Source organism: Bubalus bubalis, chromosome X (assembly GCF_019923935.1).
Source record: "Bubalus bubalis isolate 160015118507 breed Murrah chromosome X, NDDB_SH_1, whole genome shotgun sequence".
Classification (NCBI taxonomy): domain Eukaryota; kingdom Metazoa; phylum Chordata; class Mammalia; order Artiodactyla; family Bovidae; genus Bubalus; species Bubalus bubalis.
The window spans coordinates 29,286,698-29,300,145 of NC_059181.1; the positions used below are offsets into that span (position 1 = coordinate 29,286,698).

General features: G+C 48.1%; 2 protein-coding genes across 8 annotated transcripts in view; both read left to right on the forward strand.

Moving 5' to 3' along the window:
- The window catches only part of LOC112582139 (melanoma-associated antigen B2), a 119,099-nt gene extending 111,007 nt beyond the window's left edge, over positions 1-8,092 (forward strand). For 2 of the 7 annotated variants that reach the window (XM_045164574.1, XM_045164573.1), the window contains exons 2-3: positions 6,051-6,349; positions 6,470-8,092. In XM_045164574.1, coding sequence (XP_045020509.1) covers positions 6,112-6,349; positions 6,470-7,629 — 1,398 coding nt within the window. In that variant the 5' untranslated portion in view covers positions 6,051-6,111 and the 3' untranslated portion in view covers positions 7,630-8,092. Of the gene's footprint in view, positions 1-2,676; positions 3,750-5,338; positions 5,396-5,531; positions 5,582-6,050; positions 6,386-6,469 lie in introns of those variants that run through there. The other 5 variants (XM_045164572.1, XM_045164568.1, XM_045164570.1 and 2 more) reach the window with 5 other exon arrangements.
- The window catches only part of LOC123331936 (melanoma-associated antigen B2-like), a 175,316-nt gene that overhangs the window by 73,061 nt on the left and 88,807 nt on the right, over positions 1-13,448 (forward strand). The window lies entirely within an intron of this gene.

Here is a 13,448-nt window from a genome sequence, read left to right on the forward strand (position 1 = left end):
GGGATTGAGGGCTTCCTCATGAGGAGTCTAGTGTAAATACACTGAGGCAAGGCACTTGGAGACTTTAGGACAATAAAAGTCTGGCAGCGGAAGGTAGTTTTAAGTTAGGCTACAGGGCGAGCCCACCAGGGAGGCTGTGGAAACACTGAATAGGGGTCAGACCCTCAGATGGCGGGTCTCAAAGTTGAGAGACTTAAGCCTGGAATGGAAAACTACCCTGAACAATTGCTTTGGAATTATGGGGCTTCCCAGGTGGCTCAGTGGTAAAGAACCCGCCCACCAATGCAGGAGACATGGGTTCAATCCCTGGGTCAGGAAGCTGCCCCTGGAGGAGGAAATGGCTACCCAATGCAGTATTTTTGCCTGGAGAATCCCATGGACAGAGCAATCTGTTCAGTCCATGGGGTAGAAAAGGGTCATACATGACCGAGGGACTAAACAGCAACACGAGTAGACCAGAGAGAAATCCCCCCTGGGGTGGGGATGGAATGTGCCCTGTGCTCCTGTCCCAGTACCCATGAACACAGTGCACAACCTAGATGTTTCATGCACATGATCTCCAAGGAGGTTCTGTGAAATAAAAGTAGTAGTAGAATGAAACCGAAAACTCAGAAGCTAGTGGGCTGACACTGTTGCTGTGACTCATGGAAACAGAGCTCATTTTATTGAAAGGGCATTCCATTCAGCAGTTTTTGGCTACTGTTGATAATTCTACCAAAGTCTGTGAGGTGAGTCTATTTTAGGTGATGATGAAATTGATAGGGGGCTTATTTTATTGGTTACTTATTTATTTGGCTATGCTTGGTCTTATCTTTGGCACACAGGATCCTTCATCTTCCTTGCAGCCTGAGAGTTCTTTAGTTGCAGCATGAGGAATGTTTCAGTTGTGGCATATAGGATGTTTAGTTGTGGCATGTGAACTGTTAGTTGTGGCGAAGCTGTGGCATGTGGGACCTAGTTCCCTTATCAGCAGTGGAACCCAGGCCTCCTGCATTGGGAGTGCAGAGTTCTAACCCCTGGACCACTAAGGAAATCTCTAGGAGTTGTTCAGATGAAAGAGCAGCCGGGAAGGAAGACAGAATTAGTCTCAGAATCAAATTTAGATTCTTCAAATTCCATTCAGTTAAAAACGTACCCCCATACTCAAAATACGATCTTGTAGTGGAAATGAAAGATTCTTTCTAAACAGCATTTTGGACTGATTTGGTGTTCCATGTGCGAGAATGCCACAGATTCTCTGACATCTCCTGGATTTAAAAGATTCCTCAGGGTCGGTGGTATCCTCCAGGATGAAACTAATCATACTTATAGTAAAAACAGATATTGTGTAAAGTCTCAGTGTGGTCCAGGTGCTTTAGCTACATGCCACTAGCCCTACAAAAGCCACTTCACCTGAGGCTCCCCGATTTTGGGGATGGACCCAAGTCCTCACAACTGATAAGAGGCAGAGCTGGGACTAGAGCGCTTTTCTGAATTGGTCCAGAGCATGTACCGTTCCACTTGTCCCGGCCTGAGGTGCTCATGAGTCAGTTAATTCACTGTCTTCTAGCACTCCAAGATGTATCTTGAGTGACAGAAAGGACTCTGTGATGAAAACACTGGGATGGAATACATAGCCAAGACAATACAAACACCATAATAATTAAGAGGTGTGAATAAAGGAGAGAAGAAGATAGTGCTCAGTTAGCAAATGATCACCTGCATGTGCAAATTCAGACACCCTCAAGTGATCGAGGGCTTACAAGATTATCTGGCGCTATCCTTCTATGTAGAAAGTAAACATTTTATTGTTTTAATTAAAAATAGTTACTTCTATTTATTTTTTGACTGCTCTGGGTCTTAGTTGTGACACTTGGAATATTTGTTGCCACATGCAGGCTCTTTAGTTGTGGAATGTGAGATTTTAGTTGTGGCACGAGAACTCTTAGTTGTTGGATGTGAGATTTTTAGTTGTGGCATGTGGGATCAAGTTACCTGACGAGGGATCAAACCTAGGACCCCTGCATTGGGAGTGCATAACCACTGGACCAACAGGGAGGTGCCGAGAGTAAATATTTTAGAACTACCCTAAATTTGGTGACTCAGATGGTACAGAATGCGCCTGCCTATGCAGGAGACCTGGGTTCGATCTCTGGGTTGGGCACAATCCCTGGTGGAGGGCATGTAACACACTTCAGTATTCTTGCCTGGAGATTCTGCATGGACAGAGGAGCCTGGCGAGCTACAGTACATGGGGTCACAAAGAGAGGGACATGACTGAGCGATTAAGCAGACACCCTAAATCTGGCTGAAGAGCAGGAATATATCACCGCTATCTCTTTGACATCGTGACATCTGTCCTGAGTTCCTTAATTTCTGCTGCATTTTCCTCATCTTACATCACTTTTGGGACTGAGACCCGTTTACTCCAAGATTTGCTAGAGGGTAACTGCTCACTATTTGTAGGAATATGCATTCCCCAGGAAGCCTTTAATCGAGGGACAGAAGCTGATATGGGAACCTCCATGAAGGAGGACTGAGGGACAATCACCCCTGAATATAGTGGTCACCCAAAGACTAAGAAGAGGAATCTTAGCTCAGTAGAAGGAGCAGTCCCAGGCTGTGGTAGATGTAGAGAGGATGCTAAGCAAAAGGAATCGGAAGGACTCAAGTTGCATTCCCACAGTCTATTCTCAGAGGCCCTGATGGACTAGGATCACATGAGGATCATCCTGACTTCCAACTTGGAATTCTCAGGAGACTAGGACCTTGATGTAAGACAAGAAGCTTCATAAAACAGAGAGTGGAGTTACAGGATTCGTCATGTGTCAATGTGAGGACCTGAAAGTGGACTCACAGTAGCACACCCTATAAAAGGAGGCCCTGGAAAATCACTGATGCTGTGGTCCCCAGGAAGCTCTGGGCACAGATGTCCAGTTGATTTCAGTCTAGAAAGTCTTAGCGAGGTGAGACCTCTGTCTAATACAATCAGCTGCAGTTTCACAGAGCGAGGGACCTGAATCCAAGGAGCACCTCACATGCCATGCTGAGTGTTAGCGGGGACCCCTGCAGAGGGAGCCAAACAGAATTCTGTAAATTCTTATCCCTGAGAAGCCCACAGGAGCTACTTCTGAGTGGTCCGCTCATTCAACCTGTGTGATCTTAGGGAGGGCTGAGTCTCCTCTAGCCAGATCAGAACCCAGATCTGCAGATGGGGATGTCTTGAACATAACCGGACATAAGGTGAAGACCATCAGTGCTAGTGAGAGGATCTCTCCCCCAACGAAGGAGGCTCACAGAGTGGCAACCCACCTGACAAGCAGAGATGCTCAGAGCAGAGCTGGCCTCCCACCTCTAGGCACTTGGGAAGGCAAGGGCTTTGTTTGGGAGCTGGAAGACTCGGGTTCATAGGAGGGGGCATCCTGGGCTTTGATACACTGCACAAGGAGGACCCAAGGACGGATGAATATTGAGCTACTGGGGTTCCCGTAGCACGCTGTCCCTGCCGTTATCCCTGAGAGACCCCACGTAGGACCTTACGCAGCTCCCCTCCACTTCCGCTTTGAAAGCCTGCGGAGGACCCAAGGACGGATGAATATTGAGCTACTGGGGTTCCCGTAGCACGCTGTCCCTGCCGTTATCCCTGAGAGACCCCACGTAGGACCTTACGCAGCTCCCCTCCACTTCCGCTTTGAAAGCCTGCGGATTGACTAGTAACTGCGGTGACCGTTTGGCGGAGACTTACTATCCAGGACTCGTCCAGAACCAAGGTGAGGACCTGAATGGAGCTGAAGGGACTTTCCCAACCCTCCCAGTAATAAAAGTGACCCATCCACATCCCACCCCTGTGATATGGCTCTTACAGGTCCCTCAGAGCTATCGGCTGAATGTGGTCTAGAGTGTCTCAGGCTAAGGCGTTGGTCTGTGGTGGTAGGCCCGGTTTCTACCCCTGGAGGAGCTCTAGGACTTAGAGGAGGGCCCTGAGGGCTGATGAGCGGACTTCGACCCCGCCAAGGGGGCCACACTGAGCGGCCCCCCTGTACTGGGCTCTAGGATACCCCGGGTAGAGCTGGCCAACTGTGGTGCCCCCTGGTGTCCACTGGAGGTGGTTTTGGGGAAGTGAGAGCCCTGTTGTAATGGAATAAACCCAGTTCAACAAAGGGACCTAGTCCCCAACAATATTAATGGCTGTGACGCTGAGTGAGGATGGGGGCTCCTCCCATAAGAAATAGAGTCACAGAAAGCGCCAGTCCTATTTTGAGGACTGGGAGAATCGGGCGTTTTGACATGACATTTCCCAGATCATCTCAGGGAAGTGAGAGACCAGGTTAAAGCGGGGAGCCTCAGGTTGGGAAGGGAGAGTTTCAGGTTCCCTTGTGGGATGGTGAGAACCTCAGGGGCTGTGGGGATATTCCTCACCACATCATTCAGACCACATCCTCCTTGTCATCATCCCTTTGAGACCTCAAGAATACATGGCGGTTCCCACTGCAGGCCAAAGGGGAAAAGCAACTCCCCTCAGACCACTCCACCCTGGTCCGAGGTGTGTGGTCAGCAGATTGAGAAATTTTAAACCCTGTCATAAGTCAAATGTAGGCCTTGGTTGCTTCTATGTACTGGCTATTGTAAAGAGTGCTGCAACGAACATTGGAGTACAAGTGTTTTGTAAGTTACTGTTTCCTCGATATATGCACAGTAATGGGATTGTTGGCTGATGTGGTAATTTTAGTCCTAATTTTTTATGCAGAGTGAATTAAGTCAGAAAGAGGAAAGCCAATATTGTATATTAACACATATACATGGATTTCAGAAAGGTGGTACTGATGAACCTATTTGCAGGGCAGCAGTGGAGATGCAGATATAGAGAACACACTCGTGGACACAGTGGGGGAAAGAGAGGGAGGGACAGACTGAGAGAGTAACATTGAAAACATACGCATTACCATATATAAAATAGATAACCAGTGGGAATTAGTCATATGACACAGAGAGCTCAAACCCAGTGCTCTGTAATAGCTTAGAGGAGTGGGATGCGGTGGGAGGTGTGAGGGAGTTTCAAGAGGGAGGGGACATAAGCTATACCTATGGTTCATTCATACTGATGTGTGGCTGAAGCAAATACAATACTGTAAAGTGATCATCCTCCAATCAATAGTAAATACATTTAATTTTAAAAAGACATAGAGAAGAAAAGAGAAGCAAAAAACTACTATAGGCCTTGAATTGGGATCTGTGTGGGACCACAGGGACATCAACCTGCCTGTAAGAGCAACTGTTCTTAGAAGACTGTTTGGTAAGGTAAGGTCATCTTACTTCCTCCTGTTGGGACACAGAGTGATTGGCTTTTACTATCACACAGGCATCAAGTCAGGAGAAAGTGGAGCTTCTCTGCCAGGAGCCCAGTTGAGGAACCTGAGTGAGTACTCAATGCATTTATCCCAACCCTTGGATTTCAGCCCAGAAAATCTCAGGGAAGGACTGTCAGGTTGAGCATCTACTTCACTGCTTTATAGCAAGTGTAGGGGAGGGGAAATGTCTAGTCTGAAGGTGCAGCCACCAGTCAGCAAATGGAGAATGGTGCCCGATGTTTTAAGGAGCCAAGGTAAGGACCTTGAATGATGATCCCAGTGAACTTGGGATGGAAAAAACCCTACTGAGCTCTCAGCACTGGGTATCCCCTTGGAGGGAGGTGGACTGAGGCATCCTTTCACTTGCTTCTGGATCATGTGGAGGTCTAAAGTGTCTGTATCAGAGTAGCAGAGAGAAGGGTGCCCAGGCTCCGCCAGGACTTGACATGGTAATACGAAAGATGAGCTGAGAGGACCCCACTGCCGGGACCTGCTGTCACGTCAGTAAATCCAAAGCAGGGCTGAGAGGATGCAGAGGAAAAGTCTAAGGCCTCTGTTCTTCCTCTGTGGGATTCTGTGGGGACAGGTGAGCAGGAAAACAGGAGGCTTGTGGATTCCTAGGGCAGTGTCCTCAAGGACACCTGCAGAGGTGGCCTTTGATTAGGCCAAGGTAGAGTCTCCCTGTTTTAAGGTGCTCATGTCACCTCATTCTCCATCTTCCAGGTGCCCCAATCTCCTGTCTACTGGCCCAGAATCCTGCCTGCGGTCCCTGACCACAGCCATCATGCCCCGTGGGCAGAAGAGTAAGGTCCGTGCTCGTGAGAAACGTCACCAGGCCCGGTCTGAGACCCAGGGTCTTCATGATCAGGCCACCACATCTCGGGGAGAAGAGACCACCTCCTCCTCCCCTCCTGATTCAGAGAGCGCTCCGTCAAGCTCGTCTGCTGCTGGCACCCCCAAGGGGCCTCAGGGAGCCCAAGGCACCACCAGTGCTGCTGCAGGTGCTATACCCAAAAGATCTGGTGGTGGTGGCGCAGCAGGCTCGAGATCTGGCGGTGGTGGCGCAGCAGGCTCGAGATCTGGTGGTGGTGGCGCAGCAGGCTCGAGATCTGGTGGTGGTGGCACAGCAGGCTCGAGATCTGGTGGTGGTGGCGCAGCACGCTCGAGATCTGGTGTAGGTGCCGAGGGCCAAGTTCAGGGAGGTGAAAATTCCTCCCAGGCTTCAGCTGCTGCTGCGAGCTCTCACACAGATCTTCTGACCAAGAAGGCACAGATGTTGGTGCAGCACATGCTGTGTAAGTATAAGAAGAGGGAGCTCATTAAGAAGTCTGAAATGCTGAAGGCAATCAGTGGAAGGTACATGAAGCAATTCCCAGAGATCCTCAGCAGGGCCTCTGAGCACATGGAGGTTGTGTTTGGCCTGGTGCTGAAGGAAGTTAGACCCAACAGTCAGTGCTATACCCTGGTGAGCAACCTAGATTTCAGCGACAGTGAGTCTATGAGAGGTGACTTGGGGCTGCCGAAGAATGGTCTTCTGATGCCTCTGCTGAGTTTCATCTACCTGAATGGCCCCCGTATCTCTGAGGAGCACATCTGGAAGTTCCTGAATATTCTGGGCATCTATGATGGAAGAAGGCACTTCATCTTTGGAGACACCAGGAAGCTCATCACAGAAGATCTGGTGCGGGAAGAGTACCTGGAGTACCGCCAGGTACCCGGCAGCAATCCCCCTCGCTGTGAGTTCCTATGGGGTCCTAAAGCGCTTACAGAAACCAACAAGAATAAAGTCATGGAGTTTTTGGCCAAGGTCAATGATACGGTCCCTGATGCCTTCCTGGCGCAATATGAGGAGTCTTTCAGACAGGAAGTAGAGAGCACCGGGGCCAGAGCTGCAGCCAGGGTTGGCATTTCTGCCTTGGGCATGGCTGCCACTTCTGCCTCGTGCATGGCTGCCACTTCTGCCTCGGGCATGGCTGCCACTTCTGCCTCGGGCATGGCTGCCACTTCTGCCTCGGGCATGGCTGCCACTTCTGCCTCGGGCATGGCTGCCACTTCTGCCTCGGGCATGGCTGCCACTTCTGCCTCGGGCATGGCTGCCACTTCTGCCTCAGGCATGGCTGGCATGTCAGCCTGGGTTACTGCAGGCATGTCTGCCTCGGTCTGGGATGGCCCTTCTGCTGCAGCCCAGGCTCAGTATCTTGCCTCAGCCAGGCCTGGCATTTCTACTGCAGCCAGCGCTGGCCCTTCTGCCTCAGCCAGTGCCCACGCTGGGGCCGTATCCAGCCACTCATCTCGCCCCTAGTGTGGTCTGAAGGCCGTTCTTCACTTTGTGGTCAGAAAGGCCTGTCAACCCGTGTTCCTGTTGATTCCCCCCCCTAGTTTTCAGTTCTTTCTTTTTTCAACAGAAAGTTTATTTAGGTTCATGATACAAGTATTTGAGTAAAATGGGTCACACACAGTTTGCTGTTTGCCACATTTATGAGTAACAATTTTGTTTTTTGAAATGCATATTGGAAATGCTCATATCACTTTTGCGATCCCGGATGAGAATAACATCACTTTAGGATAAGAATATCCTTAGAAATGTGAAAGACACCACACTAATAGAAGCTCAGAACATAGATACATAGAGAGATAGCCAAAAGTTCTTCAAGTTTTGGTTTGCTTTACTCTCTGTTTAGTCTCCCTTTTTGTAAATATAAAAGATATATGCTTGGATCTGCTTATGGTTTTCAAGAATGTTTGAGAATATAAATTAAAGCAAATGATTTATTTGTGGCTCTTTTTTTACACAAACATTAATTGAGCATCTGCTTTTAAGAAGTCTTTCATGCCTGTACTCGCGATGTTTAGTCAAAGAAACTCCCAGTTTCTGCCCATTCAATTATAGTTTCCAGGGAAGCTGTCATTCTATGGAAGAGGCTGAGAGACTCTCTACTTCAAGAAGAACAAAAAAGAAGCAGGGTAAAGAGCGGGTGGAGAGAATATATTACTTTGGTTTCATTGCTAAGCAGAATTTTGGCTGATTGGGGAGGTTGGGTCATTTTTTTTTTTCTTTCAGTTAGAACGCTGCATAGTTTCTGACATCTGATAGATGCAAAAAAAGAAAAGAAACCCAGCTGATGTAACATCTGAGGTGAAGATCATCGTAATAACTGCGATTGCCCCTAATTTCTCAATAGAGACAGGTTCTGTGACAGATGCTTTCGATAAATACATATATTCCACCAGTCTGACAAGGCAGGGTTTATCAAAGTCACTTCACAGGGGAGAGCCCAAGGCTCATAGAGTTAGAGTTTGGTTTTGTGCCAAAATACTTAAGGCTGGTAAATGACAGACCTAGGACTAGACTCCTGCCCTAAACTACTCTAGCGTACATACTGTTCTTCTCCCCCAACCCTGAGACATACCCTTGTCTTGTCTTTTAAACAAGTACTTTTAACATTTGATATTTCATTTCCCTTGTGGCTCAGCTGGTAAAGAATCCTCCTGCAACACGGGAGACCTGAGTTCGATCCCTGGGTTGGGAAGATCCCCTGGAGAAGGGAAAAGCTACCCACTCCAGTATTCTGGCCTGGAGAATTCCATGGACTCCATGGACTGTACAGTCCATGAGGTCGCAAAGAGTCGGACGTGACTTTCACTTTCACATGGTAATTCTCTCTTTTGGACTTCCCTGATGGCCCAGGGAAGTCCAGATGGTAAAAGCCTCTGCCAGCAATGCAGGAGACCCTATTTAGATCCCTGGGTTGGGAAGATCCCCTGGAGAAGGAAACGGCAACCCACTCCAGTACTCTTGCCTGGAAAATCTGATGGACAGAGGAGCCTGATAGGCTATAGCCCATGGGGTCACAGAGTCGGACACGACTGAGCAACTTCACTTTCACTTTTCACTTGTCCTTTTTCTTATTTATTTGGCTGTGCTAGATGTTATTTGCAGCACATGGGGTCTACTTCCCTGACCAGGGATAGAACCTGGGCCCCCTGCATCGGGCGCCTGAGGTGTTAGCCACTGGACCACCAGGAAAGTCCCCACCCTGTAACTTTTATTTCAGTGTTTTTCTCAGTACTTCAAAATTTGTCCTAGGTGATAAAAAAAGAATGTCCTTTTGCTCAAGCTCCTGGATCAGAATGTGTAGCCAGAGCAGTAAGAATACCAAATATATTTAACCAGAAATGCGTATCCCTTATTCATTATTCATAGATAAATGAAAGAGACACTATTCGGTGACAGTATTAGCATGTGCATTGGCCATGTTAGATAAGCTCTGAAGACCAAGGGCTCTCCATACCATGCTTACAGTCTCTTGTCTGTAGAAAGTAAATCTACCAGAACAGAAATGACATGAGAATCTTCACCTGGCTGATGAGATAGATTTATGTACTTTTTTTCTCTGATGGATGACCACCTATCCTGGAACTCCTGCCTTGGGCTGTAGCTTCTCCATCTCCTATCACTCCTGGGACAGGGCCCCTTTCATTTTCCGTAGCATTGCAGAGCAAACACAGTTCAAGAGTTTGCAGAGATGTGGAATTTCCCCAGAAGCCTTTAATCCAAGACACAAAGCAAGATGAGGGCCCCATGTAGGAGGACTGAGGAGAGCAACACCCCAGAATATGGAGGTTGGTCACTGGAACAGCACTCCCAGCTGCTCTCAGTCACAGGGGATCTCAGAACTGTTGGGCTAAGCATGGCCTCGCTTATTCTTCAGGCTTCTCAGAGACCTAAGAAACTTGGTCTTGGTGCAGAGTTCTGAGGTTGGTAGAGCAGAGAGGATCAATCTCTCAGAAATGACAGTGATTAACCTGAATGAGGCTGATGGAAAGATGCAGCTCCATAGTAGGAACCTGTAAAGATATACTTGTCCTTATTGGCAAGTATATGAAGTCCAGAACAATCCGGGCTGCTGTGGTTAACACTTTCAACTCAGGTCCCGGGAAGGTAGGGATTTTGGGAATCAGCAGAGCCCTCAGCCTCAGATCAGCAGAGAATAGAGCCCCAGGAAAGGTGAAGAGTCAAAGTGAAGACCCAGGGTGTGGATATGGAAGCCCCTCAACTCACAGCCAACAGGACTACACTTAGCTCATCTTCTCCGGTTAGCCCTGGGAGGCATAGGTAAGTGCTGGCCAGCTCAAGGGCCCCGTGACTTCTGCCTGGTTGGTGTCAAGGAGATGAGGACCTTGGTTTATAGGCTGGCTGTTCATCAGAGAGTGGAAATCCCAGGTATGACAGTGGCACACTTGTCTGAGGAGTGCGGCAGGCAACTACCCCATTACAGATAAATTCTTAGAAAGTCCTGCAAATGTAATGGGCCCTGGGAGGGAACAGGCAGGGCTTTCAGACTAAGTTTATCCCTTGTTTTCTGAAGGTGAATGGCTTCAGGGCCTTAAAGTCCTTGGGCTAATGGGGAGGCCTCATTTAGCTGATGTAGGGTACCCAGTTCCTAATAGTATTCAATCGATGGCACTGACTGACAATGAAGGATCCCTCTCAGAAAGAAGGGGGCCTCGGAGGGCACTGTCCCCGTTAGGTCTTAGACTGTGCCACTTAGGCCTGGTGACATGGTGAGTCCTACTCTCTCCCTCCAGACGATCACATGGAGGTAAGGAATCTCATCCTGATCAAACAGAGAGACCACAGGTCAGCAGAAGGATGATTTCCAGATTGTACCAGAAGGTAAGGACCCTGATGACTGAAAAGACCATCCATCTCAAAACAATGAGGGCAGAACATATTGCTTCCACTACTGTTGGCCTCGGAAGACCACAGACTGTTGTGGCCCGATGAGGCAAACTCCACTTCCTCCTTGGGGGTCTCGGAATTGGGGGCCTGAGGGGAGAAGCTGTAAGGCAAGTCAGGGAACATTTCCAGTTTGTGAATATTTCCAGGTTATTTCCAAGTCAGGGTGAGGATGGTAAAACTGTTTAAACATACATACCAGGATGGCCACAGAGAATCTTCCCTACTGTCAGGCTAGAAGGCCACAGGTAGAGTTGTCAGGCCAAGGGGCCCTTCAGCTCTGACCAAGGAGTAGCAGGAAAGTTAGGGTTTTGGTCAGATGGTGGTGGTCCCATGTCAACAGAGAGGGAGTCTTGGGCTTGGCTGAGAGTCAAATTTGGGACCCTGACTTGGGACCCTGAGAGGAACCACCTGTCATCCTCAAGGACCTTGCCACAGCTTTCATTCTTGTGAGACTACGGGTAGGGGTGGCTAGATAAGGCCACTCTTATTTTCTCCTCCAGGCTCACAGGGAGGTATCGGTCTTACTATGAGGAGATAGGCCTCAGGTCAAGAAGGAGGGGATTCCCCAGGCCCCATCAGAAGTCAAATTGTGAAGCTCGAGTGGAGACTGAGGGGTCTACTCATCCCTGAATAGAGGGGACAAAGGAGAGTCATGCCCTCCCCTTTGATGTCAGTTCTAGAAAGCTCAGGGGAAGACTGTCAGGCAAGGCTCTCCCTCACTTCTTTATACCAGGCCTTCTTCTTCTTCTTCTTGAATTGCTAAGTCATGTCTGACTCTCTTGTGACTCCATGGACTGTACCCCGCCAGGCTCCTTTGTCCATGGGATATTCCAAGGAAGAATTCTAGGCTGGGTTGCCATTTCCTCCTCCAGGGGATCTTCCTGACCCAGAGACTGAGTCTGCGTCTCCTACAGCTCCTGTATCTCAGGCGGATCCTTTACTGCTGAGCCACCAGGGAAGCTCGATATCAGCCCTAAGGGAGGTGAGATCTTTGTTGGAAAGTGCAGCCACCAGTCATGAGAAGGGAGGGATATGGTGCCTGCCAGGCCCTGTGGCAGATGCTTTACAGTTACCACCACATGCCACCAGTCTTTCCAGACAGGGCTTGTCAAACTCCCTTCACAGTTAAAGAGTCCAAGGCTCTCTCAGTTTAATGATGTGACAAACTTTTCCATGGCTGGTAAGTGACATAGGCCCTTGATCTGAGTTAGTCTAAAGCTCACCCTCTCACTCCTGCAAGCCTGAGCTGACCTTGTACCCTTAATTCCCTTCTTATTCTCATTACTGTGAAATGTATTGGAAGCAATAAGAAGAAAGACTCTGAGGTCGAACTATTACATTGTAATACATAGCCAGAGCAATAATAATAATAATGCCAAAACAAATGTGACATATGAAGAGAAGAAACAAAGCAATGATGTTTGCTGACAATAGGATCATCTGTCCATATATATGAAGTCTCAGATAAGCTTAAAAGATCTGAAAGCTTTACAGTTACACATAAGCTCCAAAGATCAGGATTCAAAAACAAGTCATCTCAGAGCCATTTCTTTGTATAAAGAAATATCTATTAGACATAAAATATAAAGTTTATGTATTCGAACATAAGTTCCCTGTGAAGTCTGGCTGAAGGAGAGAAGGGACAGGTTTGCCGGAGTCCAGCTCCAGCAGCCAGGGAATCAGCCTGAAGGGATGAGCGGTGCCGGCCAAGAATGATGTAGCCTCTGACTCGAGGTATGGGACTACATGTTTATTTCAAGCATCAGGTCTTCTTTTATACTTTGACAAAAGCATTAGGTCAGAGGTTTGACATTTTTCAGTTCCAGCTCACCCAGATTTATTGTCTCATTGTTGCCCTTTAAGCAGAGTTCCTGTTTCAGCGATTCTCTCAGAATGGTGTTTACTTGTGATTACATTGTAACTCATGCTTATGTCTGGGCTGCATACCACATCCCTCAGTTTATTTCTTACGTTTCGAAATCCTGCTTGCCCCTAGTATCCTAAGCTCACTATCTCCTAAAAAGGCTTCTAGCTATTCTTAATTATTCCTAAACCCTAAACTCAGCAAACTTCCTTTGCCATCAACATTTCCCTCACAAACAGGTCTCAGATAACAATCCTTCCCATGGCCTCAAGCTGCGGCCTACATGCTCACCCTGGGACATTCTTTGTAAAAATCCTTGAACAAATGCCAGTGGTTACTTTATAGATTATTTTTGGGCACAACTGCAGAAGGCTTTGTGCTTTCTCATAGTTCTCTGAAGAACAATAAGCACCTTAACATTCTTTCCAGCCAACTCAACCGAAGAAAGAACAAGTCAGAATCACAAAACCTAACCCCTTCATCCCAGGACTGTGCCTGTGGGATGAGGAGAGGG